Raw genomic sequence first — 24,792 nt, forward strand, 5'->3', positions numbered from 1 at the left:
TCTGAGAGACCAACCCATCCTTTCAGCAGAGAAGGAAATGGTTTAGTCCTAGCTCAGCCTTGGGAAGACAGATTTAGCTGCAGGAGGAGCTGAGAAAGCACGGACAGGACTAATTTAGAGCAGCAGCTCGTCAGCTTCTTCCCGCCATGACACAGGACAGACGGTGTCCTCCAGTGTATCCACTGCCATCGACACGCCCGGGATTACATGCTCCTCCCAGGGCACCGGCCACTATCTGCTTGTCTCTCCCAAAAAAGGCAGCATACCTGAACACAAGGGTTTGAAGGTAAAAACCTGTCTCTCTAATTAGTTGAACTATGAGTCATTGAATCCTTTGCAAACTCTGGCCCTCGAACTATTCTTACTGAAAACTTGTTTACAACATCCCTCTCAAGTGAGCTCATCATCTTACTGAGACTGAACTTGAGTGTGAAACCTCCACATTGTCTCCTGGGAGGCTGAGGCAGGCGAGGTGCCCACCTGCTTCCTCACCCGTGTGTGCGTGTGTGTGTGTGTGTGACAATCTGACACACAACTGCCTTCTCACTGGCAGGGCTACCAGGAGGGTGGCCACACTGGTGTTGCATGGCCTGGGCGGGACCAGCTGCAGGCAGGAAGGGAAACACAGCTAGACCAGGCTCTGCGCCAGTGAGCGACACAGGTGGCGATGTGCCCCCGCTGGGCCGTCACTTCTTCAGGGTTTATCTGTGAGGTGCAGTGGAGGGCAGCTGCTGGACACCTGGCTCTGTAAGAATAAGAGTTGGGAAAAGAGGGGGTGGCTGACCCCTGTGACTTGTGGCCCTTTAAGTATAATCTACATGGCAGGTCTGGGCTCAGCCCAGCCACCCTCTCAGTGCTGTCCTGACCTCCTGGAGGCACATGCTGAGTTCCAGAGACTGTCCAGCCACCATGAGGCTGGGAAACTCACTTAACAGCTCGGAGAGGCCAACTCCCAATGTACCATAGCTACTACCCTCTCTGAAGGCAAAACCCAGTCTGCTCCAGGGATGTTCTTAACTCAGAAGAGCACTGGGTGGATTGCTTACACAAACACAGGGTCTAAGACTCAGGACAAAATAAGATTTCTCCTTCAGTATCCAAGACTTCAAATTACAAAGAAAATTAGACTTAAGTCACCTTCCACAAAGAGACCATCCTGGGCTGCCATCAGCTCTTTCTGGATGTTGGCTTTTCCCCAGGGCCTTGCTGTCTGGCTTCTTGTTTAATCTGCTGCTTCTGAGAAGGCCCCAGTACTGGGTTGTGGGTGAGTATGAGGACAGAGAAAGAGTCAGCATTCCTTTCCTCATTTTTCTCCCGTGTGCCTGATTACTTGGGCAGGGGGATTTTCCAGGCTGCAAGTTCTCTTAACCACACCGTTCTGATGCGGAGATATCCATGGGCAGGGATCAGATTAAAATCTGGGAGGACGACCTTATTTTTTAAGTTCCCAACCTGCTGTAAACCCAGGTTAACTCCAGGACAGCTAGAGTTCATTGTTGCTTCCTTCCAACATGGATTACAAAAGAAAAGGTTCTGCTTTAGTGCAATTTTCCCCACAAAGGAATCAAGGAAAGGAGGGAGAGGACATCACATGTTCTGGCCCCAGGGCTGTGGGAACCTTCTGACCTTGAGTTCAAGGCAGACACTCAGTCTGACCCTCTAAGCAGCACATCATACTTTTCAGAACTGCATCTCTTGGGTTCCCTCGGGGGACAGTGTGCCTGCAGGCAAAGTGTGGGTGGGTGAGGCTGTGTTTCCACTGGACAAGCTGCCGTACCTGCCACACTCACACAGAGGAGCAAAGGAGGAGAGAGAGTGGAAAAAGAATGTCATGAAAAACAACATTTAAAGGCCAGCGAGCCTCGAGGCTGCTGCAGCCCTGCCCCAAAGACAGGAAGTTTCTGATTCCTAACCAGAATTCACCCTTTGAAAACCACGTTAGCAAAGTGCTTCTTTAAGTGACACCACAAATCCCCTCCCTTGGCGTGACCAGTCCCAAGTCTGGAGGTCTCCGTGGGCCCCGCCACCCTCCCCAGGATGTGCACTGTATGGGGAGAGCGGGGAGGCAGCGGACGCACATGCACGCAGTGGAGTCTCACGACCCAGGACGAACACAGCCGCACGCGGCAGAAGGACCGGGGCGGCAGCTGGACGCCAAGGGAAGGTACAAAGTGCTGGGACCGGGGGCTGGGGGCTGAGCCCTAAGGGATCTGAAAGACGTTCAGCTTGCTGGTGTTCTTGAGGGTCTGGCGCCGGTTGCAGAACCAGACCCGCACGACCTCCCGGTCATAGTTGAGCTCCTTAGCAATCTCGGTGATCTCCTGGCCTGTGGGCAGCGGGTTCTTCTCGAAGTAGGCATTGAGAGCCTCTATGGCCTGGGGGGTAAAGGAGGTGCGGCGCTTGCGTTTCTTGGATGGCTCGCCTCCCACAAACTCCATCAGGTTCTGCTGGCCTTCCTGGTTCCGGAGTTCGGCTTCATTCAGCCACTTCTCCAGTACTGGCTTCAGCTTCTGGGCGCTCTTGGGCGTGATGTCCAGCTTCTCGAACCTGTAGGCGACCCAAGCCCAGGAGGGGACAGTGAGAGGGTCTTACTCCCCACACTGGACGTGAACGCTGTCCGCAAGGGGCTGCTCCTCTCAGGGCTGGTGAGGCTATACTCAGTGTTCCCCTCACCACCCAGGCCCAGAACCCCTGCCTGGGCCAAGCCCAGACTCCTCAGACTGTCCTGTATCCCAGGTCCTAACAGGAGGCCACTCCCCTGGCCTCAGTTCAGTAGTGCAATGATAACAGTGCAACTGCTTTATGAACACACTCCAGAACTTTCACACCCACATGAGTGAGGTCCTTTGAGGAGTCATCTCCAGAGGCCTCCAGAGATGGCAAATAAATGTCAGAAGTGCTGTCCTCCTCCAACTGCAGCAGCCCTAAGTCAGACTACTCTTTCTGGCTGAGCTCAGATTGACCACAGAATTTCCAACTGGGCACTGTAGTCTAACAGTCACTCTAGTCTCATCTAAAGAGTTGGCAGGCAGATGAAACTGTTCAGCCATCCCAGAGCCATGTGCTTTTTCTTTTTTGAAACCCTTCGCTACCCCTCCTTTGATACTGGCACCAGAACCAGTATCTGCACACAGAAAAATCAGCTCCATCACTTTATAGCTATGCCTCCTACAAGGGGGAGATGGGAGCCTGATGTGGGTGATGGTGTGTTACAGCTGAGAACCAAGCCAGAATTAAAGTTCCCACTTTTGTGACTAATTTCCTAAGCTGTACTATTTTCCCTCTACGATTCCTAAATGGATTAGGATCCTGGGTTATCAAAAAAGATGACATAAATGCTCAGGATTGGAGGATAAACTTCACAGGGCTCTCAGAAAGACTTTGGCTACTCTGGGTGTTCATGGCTATCCTTCCTTGTCTGTGAGAAGGCAGGAACAAGGGAGAATATGGAAAGAGGCCAGATACCTGGGTCCCTATGAGCGCCCTGACCTTGGCCAGGGCAGCCTCACTCACCGGCAGATAGCTGACTGGCTGTAGGCTGGGCCTTCTGTCGCGGTCAGAGCCTGACCCACCTGGGTCTGCGTGAGGCCCAGGGATAGCCGCCGGATCTTAAAGTTCTTGGCGAACTCCCGGATCTCCTCTAAGTTGATGCCATCCTCATCCAGACTTGGGGTATGAGGCTCTAGGCCAGAGGAAGGGGGCAGAGGTGAGTGCGTAAGACAGCTCGTCATCACTGCTTACATAACCTGGTGCAGTAGTGAGGGACAAGGACATTTGGCACAAAGCCTGTGCTCCCTTAAGATGTTCATCACTCCCGTCCCCAAGAGAAATAAGACTCAGGGGAAAGGGGCCAGGGACTAGTGTATCTAGAGACAGAGGTCTACTTTCAAGTTCTTCCAGCTCTAACTGTTGCCCTCCCCCATCCTCCCCACGCCTGGCCCCAGGCACACCTGTTGGCCATCCACATTCTTCAAATACTGGGTGAGAGACCAAAGGAGAGACAGCCAATGGCCTGGCTTCTCAGAAAAGCAGCCAGACAGCTGGCTAAGCAGCCTCCACCATCGTCATACATAGAATCCAGCTCCACAGGAATGAGAATAAGAAAGTCAATTCCTGGCAATGGGCCTCTGCCCTTCCCCTAGGACTCTAGGAAGTCTACTAAGGAGAACAGCATCTGATGAGGTGGGGGTATCTGAATAAATGCCTCTCCACTTCTCCACAACCTTCTCCAGGAGCCACTTACTGGACACCAACTGGCTGACAGTAGGGGTCTCTGAGCAGGTGATTGGGATGGGAGCAGAGGCAGATGGCTTGGCCGCTGGGGCTGGGCTGGCGATGACCACAGCAGGCTGGGGCACGGCTGGCGTGGGCTGGATGGGCTGCACCTATGAGAAGAGAGCCAATAAGCTGTATTGCCTGCCTGCCTGGCTCAGGGGATTGGAGCCTCTGGGTGGACCAGAGGCAGGGCAAAAGTGGGCATGAAATCCTCACTCATCCAGCACACTCCTATCTGTGCCCCATCAAAAGCAACACCAGAGGCTACGCATTAGCACCCACCCAATGATAATGAGCTCTAAAATAAGCATAGAACATGCCCCCCAGGCCACGGTCTTATAGCCACCTACCACATGGGCAGGTCAGAGGCTCAGAAAGGTTCAAAAACACATTGGGTCAAAGCCCCAACAGGTGTTCGCTCTTAAGATAACCGCTATCAAATCTCTGCCCTCAAAGGAGAAACCTAAACCTGATTCTAAAGCCTCCATGCCCCAAAGGTCCATTAATAATGACTTCTGAGACCTCCCTATATTCAGATACTGTGCAGCCATTAAAAAGAATAAGGTATATCTCTTAACTACTGCCATGGAAAGAAACCTGAGTCACAGTGCTAAGTGAAAATATATATGTAAGGTGAAAAACAATTTTTATGGAATAATTCCTTTAGAAAAGACATGAATTTTCAGGGAAAAAAATTTTGAGGCATATAAAGCAAGCTGTCAATAGAAGTCATCCCTGGAAGTGGAGTTAAAAGAGATTTTTTTACTTTTTGGCATCACACATAATGTAGGAATTTTTATAAATACCATGTATCATATTTATAATCAGGAGAAACTGTAAATATGTGAAATTAGCATTTTTAGTATGATTTTTCTTTAAAGCTCCCTGAAAAGTGCAAATTTCTGTAGAATGGGTCCTGCTCCCCAGATTCCACCTCCTGGCAGCTTCAAGTCAGTCCCTTGTCGCCCCCGGGCTTTGGCCTCAGTTCAGAGCTCCTTGTCTCTGGCTGGGATTGTTTAAGCTGTGTCCTAATAAGGACAATGACTCAAGTCTCACCACAGTCCAATGCTTGATTCGACCAGGATAACAGAGGGAGTTCTTTTAATGCAAATCTAATCAGCTGCTTCCCTGCTAAAAACCCTTCCGTGACTCCCCCTACCTAATACTAGTGATAACAGTAAAAGCATCGTTTTCCAGGTGCTCTCTGTGTACCAGGGTGTTAATTGCATTGTGTGTAATATAACTCTTCAACATTCATAACCTTGTGAAGTTGATACTCTTATGATTTCCATTAAAGATGAGGCGAAGAGGTTACTCAGTGAAGCTGGGAAGCAGCATGCCACATGTGAGGACCATGGGCCTCAACATCACCTGGAAACTGGTTAGACATGTGATTCTTGGGCCTCACTCCAGACCTACTAAATCAGAGACTCTGGAGGTGGGGCCTGGGAACCTGTACTCCAACAAGGCCTCCTGGTTCTGTGGCACACTGAAGTTTGAGAACCTCTGCTCTGGCACACTGTATTTCCTGCAATTTTGCAAAGGTAGAATACTCTCTCATCCAACGCATCCCTTTAGTTCAATGTCCCTCCTCTTTGAAGCCTTGCTGAGCTCCCCAGTCTGCTGAGAGCTCCCTTCTCTGGGTTCCCAAAGCACCCTGCCATGCCCCTATCACGGCCTTTGTCACGCTGACCTGCAACTGTCTCCGACACTGGCCTACCTGAGGCTACCACATGCATCTATCTGCAGCACCTGGAATTTAGTAGGCACTCCAAACCTGCTCCTAGAGTGAACACATAAATGGATGATCAAAGCCATAGTACCGAGTAGAGGGCTGGAAGGATGAAGGGGTGAAGAAGAAGGGGCTGCAGAATGAACCTCCAGGGCTTTTCCAGCCATTTGTTCCTCCTGGAGCTGACTGAGGCCCAGCTTACTTTGACCACCTCTCCCCGGGCTTCTCAAAATCGCACTGGCCTCTGAGGGAACATCTACATTTTTGGTGTGTGTAGGTGGGGGTGGGGGTGCTGTTTTCCTGGGTAGAGCATCTGTGGACCCATGTGGGCCTTCTACCCTGGAACCTCCCCCCCACTTTGAGGAGGGGCCCTGCTTTCCCAGTGGCTTCAGAGAATAATGCTGTCCTGCCCACAGTCTGGAGGGAGGCCACCCAGGCCAGGCCAGATAGCACTGCCTGCCCCCATCCCCTAACCCAGTCCTTGTACCTCACTCTTAGCAGGGGACTCAGGAGTGCTTGGCTTCCGGACAGCCACAGGCGGAGGCAGGGGACTGCTGGCCAGGGTCGCAATCACCTGGCCCTGGGCGTTCAACAACAGCTGGGGGGTCACAGCCTGGACCTGCAGGCTTTGGGCTGGTGCTGGGGCCGCCACGCTAGCCGAGTTCACTACCCACGGAAGTGTTCCAATAACCTGGGAGGAAGCACAGGGACCCCAAGTGTGAGGGCAGCGTCCAACTCCACCCCCAACCCAAATCTCCACACTGGCAGGGGAAGGGAATTAGACACATCACTTAACCCACTGGGCCTCAGTTTCCTCACCAATAAAGTGAAATATTCACATGCTAGAGGCTGCTTGCTTTATTCTATCTCCAGGGCAGTGGTGGAGCAGGAAAAGGTCTGCATGTGGATTCAGACAGACCTGGATGTGAATGAATCCCTGCTCTGCCACATTTTAACTGTGTGGCCTAATTTTTCTGAACCTCAGCCTTCTCCTCTGTAAAATGGAATAAAAATCTCCACCTGATAGGTGTGTACTCAAAACAAAGTGAGCTAATGTATGAGAAAGCACCCAGCACCATCTGGACACAAAGTGAGTGCTCAGTAGACGAGAACCTCCAAGGAGAGTGAGCACCGCCAGGGCTGGGCGGTGGCTCCGCCCCTGCCCGGCCTCCGCATCAGCAGAGAGCTGTCATACAGGAGGTATGAACAGCAGCTCAACACCCTGTTTGAGTTTCTCTGACTCTCAGTCCAAGTCCTGCCCCTCCCCCCAGCCAGTGTCTCCACAGTCCCGACCCCTCGGCCTGGCTTTGACCACTTGCCTGTCCCTGAGCGTTGGTGAGGATCTGACTGCTGATCCCCGGCATGCTGGGAATGGCGTTGGCAATGACCGGAGTTGTAGTGAGGGAGCCCAGGATCTGGGTCTGTCCCCCGAGGGAAGCAGCACTGATCTGTGGGTGGAGGAAGAGCTTTGCTCAGAGGCCAAAGGGCGAGAAAGAGCCCAAGGCAGAGGGAAGAGGGCTGAGGGTATCGGGGTGGGAGGTACTGATGCTGGCAGATGTGAATGTGGGCTGCAGGCCCAGGTCCACCAGCTGAATAGTGTCCGGGGCCAGGGGCAGATGGGACAGCAGGGAAGGGTGGGGCCACAGTTCTGGAGGAGGAACCCCGGCTAACCTTTCAGGCTAGGCCTGAGAGAGTAGAAGGGCCAGACTGCAGAGGCTGAGTGACTCTAGCCACATCTAACTAGATGTGACTGGTCACAACTAACAGCTCCACTGCCAAGCCAGAAGCCGCACTAGATAGACACGCATGGGGCTGTGAGCCTCTGACTCCACCTTAGCGACAGCTCACGAAGTCGTAATCCCCAGACTTCATCCCACCCTCCAAGGCTGGTCCAGGTGGTTCAGGTTCTGGAGGATTTTCCCAGCCCTCTTGGCAGAGGTTGTCTGCTTGTCTGGGACGGACAGGCTGGCAGCTGCAGGGAGAAGGCCTCAGAAGGAGCCCATCTCCGCTGAAGTGTTGGAAAAGAGCCGTATTCAGGGGGCTGGTCCTCCACCTCCGTCCTCCCCTGCGGGAAGGGTCAGGTCCACCCTTGGCCGGGGATTCGGTCCATCCCTGGTCAGCCCTGGGTGAGGGCGGCAGCTTACGATTCCCGGGCTAAATGCGAAGCCTGCAGGCTGGACGGTGATCTGTGGGGGGGTGTCCACTGGCTTGGGGGTGGGGGCAGTAGCAGTGGCAGCAGTGGGCTGCGGTAGAATGGCAGGTGTGGTCTGCAGCAGCGGCTGGGTCTGGAACAACGTCTGCGGCTGGGCTGGTGGTCGGGGCTGGGCGGGCGAGGAGGCCTGTGTCGGTGGGGCAGCTTGGACGGGTGCCGGGAGAGTGGCGTTCAGCACGGCAGCTGCTACGGAGCAAGGCAGAGACAGAAGTGCTCAAATGCCTAGCTGCAGCCCAGGGCGGCTCCAATCCCAAGGGATCTGGCACAAGAACGAGAGGGGGGTTGGGGCAGTGGGGCGGGGGGACAGGCAGCTGTGGTTCCTTTGATCCTTGCAGGGACGAAACATGCCAACATCTCTCATCCCCCCTCCCTTGGGCCTGGAGCTGTGTAGGTTCAAAACCAGAAGTTGAATCTTCTTGCATTCCTTCTCAGGAGGCTGGTCATGGGGTGAGTTCTGGCGTAGGGAGAGAGGGGCAGTCTCAGACAGTTGGCTGAAGGAAGAGAGGCCAGCTGGGCCAGCATGGTGTCATGGCCTAGAGTCCCGAGGTGGTGCAGCAGCTCTGTGGCTGGGTGCCTGGGACACCAGATCCAGACGCCAGGGCTGTCGCCCTGAGAGGGCCGCGGGTTTTGAGTCCAACATGGCAAGCACACGTGCAGGGATGGTAGTGTAGGGTGGTGGGGGGCCTGGTGCAGTCCTGGGGAGAGTTGCTGTTACCTTGGAGACCGGCTAAAGGTGGCTTGAAAATTCCCCCCGTGGGAGAAGCAGCGGTCAGTCCTGGGAGGGCAGCCACGGTTGCTGTAGGAATTGTCCACACGGCCAGCCCCTGCTGCCCAGCCACTTGACCTGCAATACTGATGGGGATAAGAAGAGGTTGAGTAACTGCCCCTGCTGGAACCATAACTCCTGTCAGAACTGTGGCTAAGTTTTCCTGAGTCAAGACCTGCAAAGGCAAACAAGATTTCAAAAAGAAAAGAAAAAATAAAAAATCAACATCGACAGCGCAAACACCGGGTCTCTCAGACCCAGCTGAGCACACACAAAGCATTCTGAGGGCAGTGGGAGAAGGCTGCATGAGGGCAGGAGGGAGACAAGCCCTAGCTGGAGGCCCAACCCCAAGGGGGCACCTGGACTGGACTAGCCTGTCTTCCAAGAAGCAGCCCAAATCAGGGACAGGGTCCAGTCCTGCTCAAGGACAGGAAAGGATGCACAGGCCTCTTCCACCAGTCTGTTGCCTCCCAAGCCTTCCCTGGGCCCTTGTCCACAGGACCAACGCTTTGTGGCCAGGAAGGAGGGGATGGGGCTGGTGGAACCAAGTGGTTAAGACCCACAGAGGCCTCTGAGGAGCTCTGATGGAGGATACTCTTGATGGTCTTGATGGCTTTGGAGGTCTGTGCATGGGGTGAAGGGTCACAGGGAGCTTAGCATGCCTGGAGGATCCTGGAGGCAGCTTCTCACTGCGCTGGGGCTGCCCCCAGGTCTAAATGAGGACTGAACAATCCATGAACTCCTCCAGGGATCCCTAGAGGGGCTGATGAGGGTATTCATCCATTTAGTCATTAGATGGCTTGACAGAGTTCAGGTAATCTCTATAATCTCTGCTGGACCCAGGAGATCACCTGGCAAATGCAGATCTGCTTTCCCAGTGGGCCTGATCTGGGGCAGGGGAGAGGCCAAGGGCACCTAGTAGGAGATTCCCCACCTCAAGCCACAGCCCCTTCCCTGTCCTGCCTTATGAAGTCCCCAGATCCCATGGTCAGCCCATGTTGGCCGTCCCATGCCTTGCTCCTGCCCACTGCCCTCTGTCCAGCTCCCTGGGGCGGCCCTTACCTGGGGGGCAGCTTGTACAGCCAGTGGCGTTAGGGTCTGCGATGCCTGAGGCTGGCATGGAGCTTGGCTGAAGGTGGCAACTGCAGGGGCAGGGCTTGGAGGCATCCCGGGGAGTGACTTCACTTCACGTGGCATTGGGAGAAAGCAGGACAAGGAGAGAGCCTGGTGTGAGTGGAGGGGTCTTGTCTGCAGCTTGAAGCGATAACTCTCGGCCCCACAGTGTATTTCTGCATAACCTGAGACCAACTGCTGGCCTTCCATGGCCGGAAGAGGCAGCTTCCCAAAAGTTACTGGTTGTGAGAATAAGAGGCTGGAGAACCCTGTGCTGGGCCTGGAAGGTAGGTCACCCTCTTCCCACATCTGGGTAAAGAAAATGCAGGCCCAGGCACACTCGGGTATCAGTCTCTCATCTCCTGGCTCTCTAGGACCCCAGGACCTAACACATCAGCAGTAGAAATGAACATGTGTGGGGAGAGAAGCAGCTAGAATCAATGGGATTGATTGGCTCATCCAGCAACTGGATCGTTGTTCACCCTACCTTCAAGCTACTTTTTGGATGCAGATGCTGGCCTGGGGAAGGGACCAGGATTCCTGCAGGGTGAAGTCTTGGAAGTAGCAGTCCCTGAAAACTGGACATGTGTTGGCCACACTCAGGGTCACAGGGGTTCTCCAGGCCAGGCAGCTTTTCTCTGCCATCCCCTGAGAGCTGAAGTCTGGATGAGCAGCTTCTAGGAGCTTCTAAAGGAACTTCCCAGGAACTGGAGCTTTTCACCCAGGTGAGAGCTTCTTCTTGTTCCCTTGATTTAGTTAGGTATTGGGACCTCCTACCAGGAAATGTCTTCAAAACCACACAACAATGCAGAAAGGGGTTATTATTTAACATATGGTGAGACATTAAAGGCAGTCTAGGTGTTGGGTGCTGGACCAAGTCAGTGGCTTCTTCATGCTGGCTGGGCATAGGTTTCCAGGGCCTAGTCCAGGCCTACTGAGTCAGAATGTCCAGGAACAGAGGCCAGGAACCTCGCATCTCTCCTTTTTCTTTTAAGCTCCCTTGAGATACAGCACACAGACAAGGTGGGAACCACTGAACTGGAAAACCTTCGAACCCCGCACTCCCCAGACCATGTTTTAATCTGGAAAGGTACCAACTTAAGTCAGGACTAGACTGTTCACAGTATATAACTTAAAAATTCAGATTGTTTAAGGAATGAGAGAAACAAACAAGCAATCACAAAAGCCTTATAAAATACTAAAGAAAACAAAATGGCAGGTTCATCTCCATTGTGAAGGGAAGATGCATGTCTAACTACTGAAAAAAAATCAGAGAAGATAAGGATAATCTAAACCTTTGAAAATTTGAAAAACATTTTGCTTGACAAAAAGTAATGAAACCTAAAAAGGAAGGTGAGGAAATGGGAATGTGATGGAAGCTTACATCTGAAGAAATGAGTCATTTTATTAGGATGTATTTCCAATGTAGAACCATGGGGGTCTAAAGGTTTGCATACATTTAGGGCTGTTGCAGCCTCCTGCTAGACTGCTTTTCAGGAAGACTGAACCAATTTACAGAACCATCAGCAATGCACCTGTTCCTCCACACTGCCACCCAATTTAGGTTTCTTTGTTTTTATGAGGGGGAGGTAATTAGGTTTATTCATTTATTTGTATTTGGAGGAGGCACTGGGGATTGAACCCGGGACCTCATGCATGCTAAGCATGCACTCTACCACTTGAGCTATACCCTCCCCCAATTTAGGTTTTATCGCTATTTATTTACTTTTTCGGGCTTAACAGGCACATGTAGTACCTTACAACCAGTTATTTTTCCTCTCATTGATGGCAAGATTTTGTATTTTTCCATGTGATGACTTCCTCCTATGTCACTGATTTCTCTTCAAAAGGAATTTGAGTGGACCACACTTCAAAGAAAAAAAAAATTAAAGGGCCATTCAAAGCAGCACTGTTTATGACAATGAAAAACTTGATAGTTTGATAATAGCCAAAACCAGAATCAGGTGGGTGAATCTGTCAACAAAGGACATGGAATATGAAATAATACAGTGGTAAGTGTCATATTACATAGTCTGCCCTCAGTGGCCACACCTATAAAAATACGTATGTGTGACAAGGTCTAGGTAATAACTTAGAGTGACACAAATCACTAGATCATTTTTTCATCCTGAAAAAGTGTCCTATTATTTAGTTTTGTTTTAAGAGGAAACACTTCTCAGTATTACATACCCAGAAACGTTCCATCAAAGCCACAATTTAAGCTGGCAGCTTCTTAGGAGGTACCATCAAAATACCGCCCTTACCTTCTTGACAATGACTAAAATTCCTCTACAAAGAAGACTTTCAGGAAAGGTTTAAGTATACAAACCTCTGGAAGAAGATGCACACTGCCATGAACACCCATGCTTACGTGTAGGATAAGGAGCAGAATTAAGGCACCAGAAGAAATAAGATACGGAAGACAGATAAAAGGGTCAAAAGGGAAGCTGGGGCACTAGGGATAACCTGGGAAATTGCCTAAATATTCTGAAAAGAGGCTCCCTCCCCACAATGGGCAGGAATGGAAAGGGTGGCTGAGACGGAGAGTCCTTCTCTTGCCTGCCTGTGCCTGCCTGCCCTCCAGGCACTGGCCCATGGGAACAGGTGCTGACTCATCCTGCAAATGCTCACGGAAGCAGAACACTTCCAGGGGAAATGGCTGTGTCTCTTGTCACTCCTTTACTCAAAAGGAGAAAAATAATCCAGGTTACTGGGGTCCCAAATGAGTCTGCAAACTGATTTGCAAGTAGAGCAGGGGAGGTGAGATCTTGCAGATGTTTCATTAAGGAGTTGCCTGTTCTCCTTGCTCTCTTCTTGGGTCCTCCTCTTACCCAACTCCCCCCACAAGATCTCCAATCTAGGGAAGGGGCGAAGTACAGCAGAAGGCAAGGGGAGATGAATCAGGGCTCTCCTGGGGAATTGGCAAGGGCGGTCCCAGGAGATGTCTATTCTGCAAGGTGTTAATGAGGAAAGTCAATGAAAGGATTCCCTGTGTCCAGAGAGCAGTACCCAGTACCTGTGCCAGCTTCTAGAACAGCGCTGGCTCTCTCACAGCTGTACTGCAGGGTCATTAGTGGAGACAGCATGAGTCCATCGGCCATATCCATTCCCCATGCAGGAGAATCAATTTTACACCCAAAAATCATCTTTGCAGAAAGAAGTCCACCAGGCTGGACTCGTGCTAGCTCAGCTGGGAATAAGGAGCTGGGATTCTACAAGGCCCTTCCTGACATACATGCTAGTCCAAGATGCCCTCCCATCCCCAACTCCTGGGACCTCCCAGCTCTACCACAAAAGGTACTGATTTAGAAGGGTTAGTAGGATCCTGAAGGTTTAGTCCTCTTTGCATTGGGCCTGAGGGTCTAGTTTAGACCTAGGAGACCTCTCTGAGCTTAATTCAATCCCCACGGCTGAGCACCCACCTCCCACCTCACCCTGACCATCCCAGTTTAGGTCTCTAAGTGACTGAAACCAGAACTAAAGTGCCAGGGATGAGGAGTGCAGCTAGCCCCAGGAGCACGGGCTGTGGCCAGAGGCTGTCCAGTGGACAGGAAGACAAGGCCCTAAAGCCACCTGGACCCCTGGGGTTCATGCTGGCACGAGGAACACAGGAAGGGACTCCGGGGGAGCCATGTTGGATGGGAGCAGTGGCCTCGTACCAGTTGCCTCCGTGGAGGAGTCTGGGTTGTCTGGCCCGGCTTCACCCGCGGCTTCCCCGGCTTCCTCAGGGCCTCCGCTCTGGGAGCCCTCGGCGGCCACACCCTCCAGCACTTTGCCCTCCTCCTCAGCAGGGACCTGGGCATCCACTCCAACCTCCAGCACTCGGATGGTCTCGTGGCCTGACATCACGATGACCTGCAAGCAGAGGACGGGGACACTGCTAAGGGGAGAGCCCATACAGCCCTCTGGAGCCAGAGCTCTGCCTATGGTTGGGGGAGAGAAGAGTGGGCATTTCAGGATGTCCACCTCCCGCCCCAAAGACGGTGTGCTCTGCGGGAAGTCCAGGGCCGGGAGCAGACTGCAGCCCGCTGATTCCAGGCAAGGAGGGGCTAGGAGAAAGACAGGGAAAGGGCCTGACACGAGCTAAAAAACACCCCACAGAGCCAATCATTTCTGGACATTTCGGGGACAGTTCTGTTTGCTCCCTCTCTTGGACTCAGTTCAGGGAGTGGCAGAAGGCCGCTCCCACAGCCTTGCAAGCATGTCTCCTTGGCTGCGAGGATACTGGAGTGTGGTTGTGAAGGCCCCTGACCCAGGATCCACAGCTCAAGCTGGGACAAGAAGCAAATCCCTCTACATGTCCCCTGAAACATGACAGAAGCTCCCTCAAAGGTAAAGGAGTGGAAAACGGGTGCTCCACAATGATGAGTAATTTTTAAGCTCATGGTACCGTTACTTTCAAAACTCTGAGGTAAAGGTCAAGATTTCCCTGCAAGTGAATTTCCTGAAGTGAAGGTCAGGAATCCTGAAGACGCAGTCTCTGGAGGGCCCTCCTGCACTGGAGCTTTGTACCCCCTGGGCCTCCGTCTCCAGCTGCACCATCTGCGGGGGGCCTGCTCCGCCCTGGAGGGGAGCCTCCCCACCCAGCCAGGCAGGCAGCCCCCAGGCCTCCCCGGAACACTGGCTCTTCTTTCCTGCTCCAACAGCCAGCACTCAGCGTTCTCCCTCCAGTACTAAAATGCTTCCAACTGGGCCATTCAAGAATCGGGGACACCCTGTACATTAAAAAGCTCTGTGTCAAGCCTTGTCTGCACTTGGCCTGGGCTGGAAGCCACTCCCACAACACCCTCCTTAAGCCTGAAAACTGGATCCAGGCTGGAGACTCTACCAGAAAAAAGCAACAATGTGACCCATTAGGAGAGTATGAATGAAATCACCCCCAAGAGCAGTTCCCTTTCTGACTCAAACTTGACCTAGGAGGGACTTCACTCCAGTAACATTTTTCAAGATGTTCATCTTTTTACTCCTTTTAAAAATTATGTAAGTAATAAAAGGTCATTGCAAGAAAAAATAGAAAATGATAGATAAGCAAGAAGAAAACAGAGTAAATTACCTGACATTCAAATCCTCCCCCATGTAAACGTTTACATATTTGCACATTTTCATTTCACTTTTTAAAGTCACAGCTTAAATCCCCAAACCCAGCCCCTGAGACATCCTAGCTGGCAACTGTATCTGGACGGTGAGATGACAGTGAACTTTGGTAAGAAACAACGAGGGGTGCTGTGGAGCCTTCGCCCTTGCCCATGCCCCCCTGGCCCATCACCCTCACTCCCCACCTCTTCCTGCCCCAGAAGATACCTGCTCATTGACAGTCAGAGATGAATCTGGCCCAGCTCCAGGATCCATGGTCACTTATCAGGATGGGGTGGGCGGGCCCACACCTAGCACATCCTGTGGGGTGAGACGGGATGGGAAAAGCAAAGGCTGATGTGACACAGTAATCCCATTTCCACAAAATCAGACATAGAATGGTAGGAAGAGAGAGAAGCTAAGTTCCCCAGGTATCTGTAGACGTAAAGGAGACAGGATTCTAAGGATTTTAAAACTGAAGTGTCTCACTTCCTACAGCGTCCAAGGAAAACCTACATTCTGGAGGAACCAGGGTGACAAGAGGAAAGAGAGGGCCAGGCATCTGTCCCTAGGAGTCCTCCAGTCCAATGGGAAAGAGCAGACCCAGCAGAACCCAAGGCGACTTTGACCCAGACACTCAGAAACAGAGGTAAGGAGCACACTGGGTATCAGAGCACTTCTCAGGGGAGGGGTCTGAGTGGACTTCCTGGAAGAGATGGTAAAGACAGGAATAAATTAAAACAAGTGTTTCAAAACTTTAATGTGCTTGATCATCACCTGGAACACATTAAAAATGCAGGCCTCCAGATTCCCCCAGACCAGGCATCTCCAGATGTTTGTGCAGTATTGTACTGTATTGTAATCCAGAGTCTGATTCAACAGGTGGGTCCCACAGAACCAGCTGTCAGGTGATTCTGCAGTAGTGGCCCAAGAACTATCCTGGCCTTTGACACAGGAGGCAGGACAACATCCCAGATGGTGGAGCAGCCTTTCCACATGCAGTGAGAAGGAATGAGAGGAGCCCCTGTGAGAACAGGTTGTCTGGAGTCGCAAACCACAGTCACAAGAAATAGAGGTAATAGGGGTAAGGATATAGTTCAAGTGGAAGAGCATATGCTTAGCATGCATGAGGTGCTAGGTTCAACCCCCAGTATCTTTATTAAAATTTTTTAGAAATAAATAAGGAAAAAAAAAACCTAATTACCCCTCCCAAAAAAGTCACTTAAAAAAAAAAAAAGAAAGAAAAATAGGCATAATAAACGGGACAAGTAGTTTTAGACACTTAGAGAGAAAAGAAGGCAATCAGTACTAATTCTGAGTGCCTTCTGTGCTGAGCAAAGCATTCTATGGTACATGAACTCATGTGTTACTCATGCCGCTGGGGGATGGGGGCATTATCATCACCGTGTTATAGACGAGGACACTAAGCTCGGAGAAGTGTTCTGGATTCTTCACCCCTTCCCTGCCTCCTCCTCTTCTACCCCTGGGGTTGCTTCATTTGTTTTCCTTTTTTTGTTGTTATTTTATTGATTTAGGTAAAATTCACATAACATCAAATTCACTATTTTTTTTTTTTACCATTTTGAAGTGTACAACTCAGTGGAACTTGGTACATTTACAATGTTGTGCAACTGGCACCACCATTTAGTTCCAGAATATTTTCATCATCCAGAAGGAAATCCATTAGCAGTTACTCCCCTTCTCTGCTGACCCTGAGCCCCTGGCAACCATAATCTGCTTCCTCTCTATGGATTTGCCTATTCTCAATATTTCATATAAATGAAATCACACATATGGGGCCTTTTTGCATCTGGCTCCTTTTACTTTGTAGAATACTTTCAAGGTTCATCCAGGGTGTAGCATATGTCAGTATTTCATTCCTTTTCATAGCTGGATAAAACTCCACAGTACAGGCTTCCGTGTTCTCTGGGGATGGCAGAGGCAGAGGTAAACCAAGATTTCATTCGTAAGATGGAAAGCCCATCAGACTCAGCTGTCTGGATTACTCTACCCAGTGATCCACAGGCCTGTGTTAATCCTCCCCACATGAAGAGTTCAAGAAAACAATCCATGAGTGCAACACTTAGAGAACAATTAAGGAAAACAAGATCTTCATTTAATTCCTCTAATTAAGTGGCATGGTAAAGTGTTGTAAAGTTGAGAATGAAGAAAATGATCAGATCTTTTCAGAGGAACCAGCATCTTCAACAAAATAAAACTGGAATTTCAAGAAAAACTTAAACACAGAGTGAATTAGAAGAAAATACATATTTGAAAAATACTTTGCAGGACATCAATGCATGTGAATCTAAGTCACTGGATACTGTGTCGGGCAGGGGTCTCCAAAATGATTTTGTGACTGAGAATCTTCCCAAACAAGGATGAAATGAAGAAAAAGCAAAATTGGTGAAGGAGATTCAGGAGAAAGAAGACCTTCTTCAGAGGCTAAAACTAGTCAAAATGTATCATTCAAAGAATGACCTGTCCCAGTTACCGCTGTTAATAAGGAAGTGGAGGAGCTGTAGCCAGATGTTACTCTGTAAGCTGCTCTGTCTGAAAACAACAAGAAACTGAGACTCACCCCCTTGACAGATCACTACTGGGTACATGGGAACTTGCTACATTATAACAGGAATGGAGAAGAATTTATAGAAGTGTAATTCATAATTTTTTCTCCAGAATACCTCTGAGAATGACAACATAATAAAAAGGTACTTATACATTTTAAAGAAGATATAAACCACTAGGGTTTAGAGAAAGGTGTCCTGATAAACATCAATGTAGAACACTCTGTTATCTAACTATAAACCAAGTTCTAAAATGAAAATTCAGTATTTTGGATAAGCAACACTTAAGTAATATAAACAGAACTTATGTAATGATTTTTTAAAATTTGGACAATTCTGTAAGTCAGTTTTAATACATTGTTTTGTTTATTATGGTCAAAAGTTTTATTGTAAATGTTAAAAAATAGTCCAACCAGGTGAGTGTCTAAACCTAAATGGGTCTAAAAACACCTGCCTCTCTCCTCATTTTATGACACTTATTTCTATCCATTTATCACATATTTCCATTTGGATGGTCTAGCAGGTAATTAAACTCATATGTCAAAAAAATTCCATTGTATAGATATACCATATTGTGTGTACTCACTCATCAGCTGATGGATGTTTTGGCTATTGTGAATAGTGCATCTATGAATCTTTGTGTACAAGTTTTTGTTGGGACACTTGTTTTCAGTTCTTTGGGGTATACACCTAGGAGTGCAATTGTTGGCTCATCCCAGGGGCTTTAGGGTTTTCACCCCATTATTGTGATAAATAGCATGTCTGGATGGCCTCCTTTGAGCTCGTGATGCCATGTCCACAGCCTGACAGCAGTGAAGACAGACCATCAGCTGTCTGCTTTAAAAGAAGGGGATCCTACGATCACCCCAGCAGTAGAACTCTGGTACACACACAAATCACATCAGAGCCGCTCTGGTTAAATCTAGGACAGGAAACAGTACCCAGCCAGAGCCCCCCTTTTGCCTTCTTTCTCCCGTGAATTGAGTGTGAAAAACACCTGAATCAAACCTAGCAAGGGTTACAGATGGCTCACTTGTCCCTGGTTTTCCTGTGCTATCATCTAAAAACATGGGCAACTTTGGAATTACGGGTGCAGAGGCATTTTCCCATACCCCAAAAATCCAGAGGTCCAGGACTATCCAGGACTTTCATGGGAGGAGATTGAGAGGACCTGGTTCTATTTATCATTCTTCTCTGGGAACTGCTTTGGAACTGCTAAGGCCCCCAGGGGGAGCACTGGGAAATCTCAAACAAATCAGAACCCCCTAAAATAACCTGAGATCCTACTAAGAAAAGTCCTGAAATGCTTCATCCTTTGTTTATTCAACAAAAACTTCAGCAGCTAGTACGTGCTGAGTGTTGGGGATACAGCTGGGGGGAAAAACACATTCCCCAGGTTTGTCAAGAAGCCAACAGTCTAATATGAGAGTCAAAGAAATAAAAAGGTAACTACAATACATATGTTTAAGTGTCCTGGTGGATGGACAGAGGCTGGTAGAGAATCCACAGAAGGAACACCTAATACAGGTTGGTGTGGTCCTTTGCCCCTTGTTCCAGGGTGGCATGTGTTTCAGGCACGAAATTTTGTAGTGTGTGAAAAATCTTGTGCCATGTAGAGCAAAATGGAATTTGTTGTATAGGATTCAGATCTTTAACTCAGACTCATTTCTGTGTTTTTAATCATTCCCTTTACACTTAATATGCTTGAGGTTTCCAAGGTGTAAAATACCTTCTCATCATACAGTCATTTTGGGGGCTGAGGGTACTCTGTGTGAAGTGAAGGAATGGCTGGTTAGGCTGAACTGAAAGAAAGTTAACATTTGTCATGGGAAATTACCTTTCAGATTTTCGACATTATAGTCCTCTCAAGCTAGGCTGTTTGTTGACATCAGCATCTCTAGCTCTACACCACTTTTATATCTTAAACTGTGCACCCACTTACCTCCTGCAGAGCTGCCATTTAAAAAGACCACGAGTACAGGAAGCAAGAGACTAGTATAGATTGGTAGCTAGGGCTGAGCTGGTTACTGCAGACAATTCACTCATCACCTGCTCCCAAGATGGTCTCATCCAAATCTGACAACTACCAAGTTAACTCCCTAGCTTGGACCTCACCCAGGAACCTCAGACTCATATCTCCAACTGCCTACTGATTGCTCACATCATCTCATACTCAACATATTCAAAACCAAGCTCCTGATTTCCACCCCAAACCTGCCCCACCTGCCTGCAGCCTTCCCCATCTCTATAAATGGCAGCTTCATCCTTCCACAGATGCGCAGGCCAAAAACCTTACCATCATCCTTGCCTTCTCTCTTATGTCTGTATTTACTCCTTCACATCCTGTTAGCTGTCCCTTCTAATGGAGAATCCCTTTGACTTCTTATCACTATCACCCTGGTCCATGATTCTGTAGTGCCTGGTGTAAAGGAACACGACATCCCCTCCTGCATACAAGCATTATCTGCCTGGTTCTTAAATTGCCAGACTCCATGAACGTTGCTGCCTCTTTCAATTGTCATTGCCTGATGGGTTTTCCTCCCACCCTTCTCCATTTCTGGCCCCGGGATACAGATTTCACTTCCCACCTGCTGAAAAATAATCATCATCGACAGTTTATCGGGACCCAGCCCCTTTGCCCATAGTATTACAGTGAGCACTCTCTGGAAACAGACTTTCAGGTTCACAAGCTCAGCTTTGGTATTCATTCACTGTGGGACTCAGGACAAATGATTTAACCTCTGTGCCTCAGTTTTCTCATCCGTAAAAGTGAGAGTAATAGCACCTACTTCATAGGGCTATTATGGTTACTGAGTGAATTAATGCATGTAAAACGTTTAGATCAACTCCTGGCACATAGTAAGTGCTCAGAAGATGGTAGTCACTGTGAAAATGTACATACATTACCTCATTTCAACTTAGTAGAGCAGTTAGGAACTCCCAGTTCATCTCGGTCATCTCATTCATCTCTCAGTTTCACCATTTCCTAGCTGTGAGACCTTGGACAAGGACCTACCATTTCTATGCCTCAGTTACCATATTTGAAATGGGGATAGAGTTGTAATAAATTGTATAAGGGTTCAATAGATGTTAACTACTGTTATTCAATTTTGACAGCAGCATGAGACCATAGAGCAACATACTGAAGCAACAGACCCCAGGTAGGTGGGTTACTTTACTTATCTGTTTTCTCAGGGATAAATAACAAGAGCGTTTACCTTGGAATTACTGTACAAAACATAAGAATAATTAGCTATTATTATCCCTCTTTTTTATTGATGAGAAAGTTGAGGATCAAAGAGAGGTAAGGGTATTCGCTTAGGAAGAAACCTAGAACAAATCCCAGGCTGGCCATGAAATAGCCATGTGATTTTGGGCAAATGATTTCGTCTCTTTGTAACTCAATTTCCTTATCTTTAAAATGTTGACTAAATGGGCAAGCCTTATGGGGTTGTTATAATGATGATACGGGACCATAAGTATAATGCTTAACATGTTGTTCTTACTATGATCCCCACTTCTACCTACGGGAAAATGGAGGTAGAGAGAGGTCAGATGACTTGCCCAAGGGCACAAGAGTCAATGGCACATTCAAACTTCAAGGCCACATCCACCTGCCCCAGAACCCTATCCTCCTGACATCCCACCAAGTGTCCACTCAGGAAGTGGGAGGAAGGCTGATGGGAGCTGCTCTGGCCCCCAAGGATCGGGATACACTGGAAAATGGGAGCTCTCAGTTCTGCTTCAGACTAAATTTATTAATTTACCACACACACCTGTCCCCACAATTCACTGACAGAGAAAAATAGCTTGCCAAGCTGTTGGTAGACTCGCTTGGCACACACATGGGCCAGAAGGAAGGGAAAACGAAAAAGATAGGAAAGTAGTGAACAACCTTATTTCCCCTTTCCCAACCTACCACTGTAATCTTAGACAAACAGTGAAGACTAGTTTAATAAGGACAAACTTAGATTTAGTTTCTCTTCCTGCCCCCTTTCCCGTGCCCAAACTTGATTCACCCCAGGCAGGGTGAAGGGAGGGGGCAAATGAAATGTGAAAAATAAAAAGTAGGTATGTTCCCCTTCTAGACTGTAAGCACCAAGAAGGCCTATCCACGTATCATATCCCAGTGCCTCGTATAATTCCTGGTATATAAAAGAGGTTAATGAATGTGAGCTGAAAACATAAATTAAAAAATTAGATCATATCACTTAACATCCTCATATTTCCTGCTTTCTCCTTAAAATACATATTCTATTTCAATTTTTTTGACCTCATTCCCAATACTAGGCCTATTTTAAAATTATTTCAAAAAAGTAGTATTAAGTTCTGGAGAACTCTGGTCACACTCTCCCCTTCCTAATGTGCCAGTCCTACTCCTCATTCTCAAGTGTTCCTTTATATGGCCAGTTTCTTGGGAGTCCTACTCCCTCTGTGGCCTCCCTGATCCTCATTTTGACACAGAAAGAACTTGGGGCTTAAAGACAGAAGACACAGACTGAGTACTGCTTCTGCTTCAGGTAACCCCTCTAAGCCTCAGTTTCCTTACCTGTGAAATGGAGCTAAATCATAGAACCCAGCTTAGAGGGTGATTGTGAGGATTAAATCAATAATATTTATGTAAGGGTCCTGGCATACAGCAAACACTGTGTAACTGTTTGTTACTGTTATTGCTATTATTTTTAAATGAAGTAAAGCATATATATCAAAATGTTTTTAATTGCAAAGCATTATAAAAATGTGTAAGATTACTATGATTTTCCAGTGAGTAAATCTTGGGGAAGGGAGATGTGACCTTGTCCCATGTTCCTTCATAATGCAGAGAACCTTTAGAGAAGCAAATTTCTTCTGACTCATTTCTTAATTTCTAGGTAGTACCTCCAAGAAGAGAACAACCCATCACATACACACACACACACACACACACACACACACACACACACAGAAAATCACTCTATGATATTATCTTGTTTGTTTTCATGTTTGTGATCTGTCTGTCTCCACCCATACTGCCCCAAACTGGAATTAAAACTCCAAGACAGGGGAAGTTCTATGTGTATTATTCAGAGCCGGCACATAGTGGGTATTTTTGTTGGACCAATGAACAAATGAATGAAGTTCTACCCCAGACATGCAAAGTACCAGGTCACAGAACTACCACCCTAGGCCCCAGGACTTCAATCAAAATGGAAGATAAGGAATTACTCCTCTTAAGGCCCTGCTTGTCAATGGTGGCTGCATCAGATTCCAAGAAAAGGGAGGAGGGATATATGTCTACGAACAATTGAGGAACAGCCCATTACTTTTAGAACAAGGAATCTGGAAGATCAGATGGGGCCAAAATTTCTGTAAAGAGCTTCTTTTCATTTGCCCACGAAGGCTTCCCGACCGCGTTTTATTTTCTCCTGCCGCGCAGCAGAGGTTGTTCTGCAAAGATTTTAGGCTTCCACCGACAAATGAGTAGGAGATCCCAACACTAAAGTGTAGGTTCCAAGGCACCCTGGGGCTCCCTTGGCCTTGCTAGGTGCAAATATCCAGGGAGCGGATATCGGGTCCATTATGACGACTATTTATTAATAATAATGTTATTAAATATTTATGAAGTGCTCATGCTTAGCTAAATGGTGACCCACCCACCACTCCCCCACCCTTCTAGCAGCACCCAGGTCCCTAACCCCGAGTCCCACCACTCCTCCCGATGGACTGCAGCTGGGGAGAACTGTGACAGGTAGCTCTGGCCTCCTCATTTGACCTTAACCGCTGGGAACCCAGGCGTCCAGGTTCTCTGAGGGGCCAGAATCCGCTCCCGGTCGCCTCGGGGGTCTGCGTAAAGAACGTCCCCTAAGGTCCGTACCCGACCTGGGCTCCAAGGTCAGAAATGGGGAGGGGCCAGGTCCAGGCTCCCCACGAGGTCCACCTGGCGGCCGCCCCCTCCCCTCCTTGGGTCCCCGCCGGCCAGCAGGCGGGCGAGGGCGCGGCCCCCGGGGTCTCTGGCCTTAGGCGGGCGGCTGCGCGCCATCCCACTTCCAGAGCTCCCCGCCGCCCCGGCCCAGCATCCTGGCGCCCCGGCCCTGCGGCATTTTTTCTCTTTATCATAAATATATAAATTATGCTAATTACGGGCATTGCATATTAACCAAACCCGAAACCTCCCCTGCCCGGCCCCCTCCCCCTCCGTGCAAACCCCTCCCCGCCCCGGACCCCGCTACTTACCGGAGCCCGAGCCCGAGCCGCCTTCGCCCCGGGTGCCCGGCGGCCACCGATTAGAGATTCATCTCACAGCTCGGGCCAGGGGGCCGGGGACCCGGGCTGGGGCCGGGGCTGCCGCCGCCCGCAGACAAAGAAGCCAGTGCGGCTTGGCTGGGCTCGGCTCGGCCCGGGAGCCGGTCGGGACCCGCCGCAGCCCCCGGGCCCCCAGCCCGGGCTGGGCAGAGCCGAAGGGGACTCCACGGGCTGCGCTGGGCGGAGGGGGGGGGGGGGCGGCCGGGAAGAGGGAAGGGGAAGCGGGGTGGTGGGGGGGGGGGCGGTCAGGTATATATATATTTCTCCTTTCCCCCTTCCACAGCCCCCCCTTTGGCCTCCCCCCCCCCTTTTTTCCCTCCTTCTGCTACTTGGATTTTTTTAGCTGCTGCGTCATGAGCATAATTTATGCAAAGAGCTTTGCCGCACGCTGCACCGCGCGCGCCAGCCGCCGGGGGCGGCGGGCTGGGAGGGCGAGGAAGGGAGGGGACCTGGGGAGCCGAGACCGGGCGATGGGGGTGGGGAGGGGACCCTCAGCCCCTCGCCACCCCGGAGGCCTGGGAGGCTCACTCCCGGGACCGGAGGGGAGGGTCAGTGGGGAGGGTCACGCAGCCCCCTCCGAGGTGCCGCTTGAGGTCGTTTCATTTTGGAAGGTGCGAGAGTGGGAGCGGGAGCGCGGGAGTCCGGACTGGGGATGCCACATTCCCGTCAGCGTGGGGTTGGGGCGGTGACGGTGGTGACTCCCAGCGGCCGCCTTTCCTCTCCAGGTTAGTCAGTTGTCCTCCTTTACGTTGAAAGTCAAGTTCACAGTCCT

The 24,792-nt window shown here is 49.8% G+C and overlaps 1 protein-coding gene and 1 pseudogene across 9 annotated transcripts; one reads left to right on the plus strand and one right to left on the minus strand.

Annotated features, from left to right (window-relative positions):
- On the minus strand, window positions 1-24,217 carry POU6F1 (POU class 6 homeobox 1). Of its 9 annotated transcripts, none has more exons than XM_032492826.1 (12): window positions 23,952-24,211; window positions 15,949-16,195; window positions 15,400-15,492; window positions 13,758-13,953; window positions 10,048-10,169; window positions 8,935-9,160; window positions 8,152-8,405; window positions 7,327-7,455; window positions 6,495-6,698; window positions 4,244-4,385; window positions 3,514-3,682; window positions 1-2,547 (listed from the first exon to the last, which is right to left on the minus strand). In XM_032492826.1, exons 3-12 carry the CDS (start codon window positions 15,445-15,447, stop codon window positions 2,202-2,204), a joined length of 1,836 nt encoding a protein of 611 aa, XP_032348717.1. In that variant the 5' UTR covers window positions 15,448-15,492; window positions 15,949-16,195; window positions 23,952-24,211; the 3' UTR covers window positions 1-2,201. The 9 variants fall into 9 exon arrangements, with proteins under 9 accessions (XP_032348717.1, XP_032348719.1, XP_032348721.1 ...); XM_032492828.1 differs by lacking the exon at window positions 23,952-24,211 and adding an exon at window positions 23,042-23,359 and having other exon boundaries at window positions 15,949-16,159; XM_032492830.1 differs by lacking the exon at window positions 15,949-16,195 and having other exon boundaries at window positions 8,152-8,402; window positions 23,952-24,217.
- LOC102517585 lies at window positions 17,104-18,096 on the plus strand (annotated as a pseudogene).
- Window positions 24,218-24,792: the final 575 nt, after the last annotated feature.

Source organism: Camelus ferus, chromosome 12, assembly GCF_009834535.1.
Source record: "Camelus ferus isolate YT-003-E chromosome 12, BCGSAC_Cfer_1.0, whole genome shotgun sequence".
Lineage (NCBI taxonomy): Eukaryota > Metazoa > Chordata > Mammalia > Artiodactyla > Camelidae > Camelus > Camelus ferus.

What these genes read in the sequence shown, in the direction of transcription:
- POU6F1 (XM_032492826.1), bottom strand. Translation starts at nt 15,447, where the DNA reads ATGGATCCTGGAGCTGGGCCAGATTCATCTCTGACTGTCAATGAGCAG. An exon ending in CTCTGACTGTCAATGAGCAG is followed by an intron (nt 13,954 to 15,399) that starts GTATCTTCTGGG and finishes CTCTGCTTGCAG; the next exon opens with GTCATCGTGATGTCAGGCCA. An exon ending in AGCCAGTCAGCTATCTGCCG is followed by an intron (nt 2,548 to 3,513) that starts GTGAGTGAGGCT and finishes GGTCGCCTACAG; the next exon opens with GTTCGAGAAGCTGGACATCA.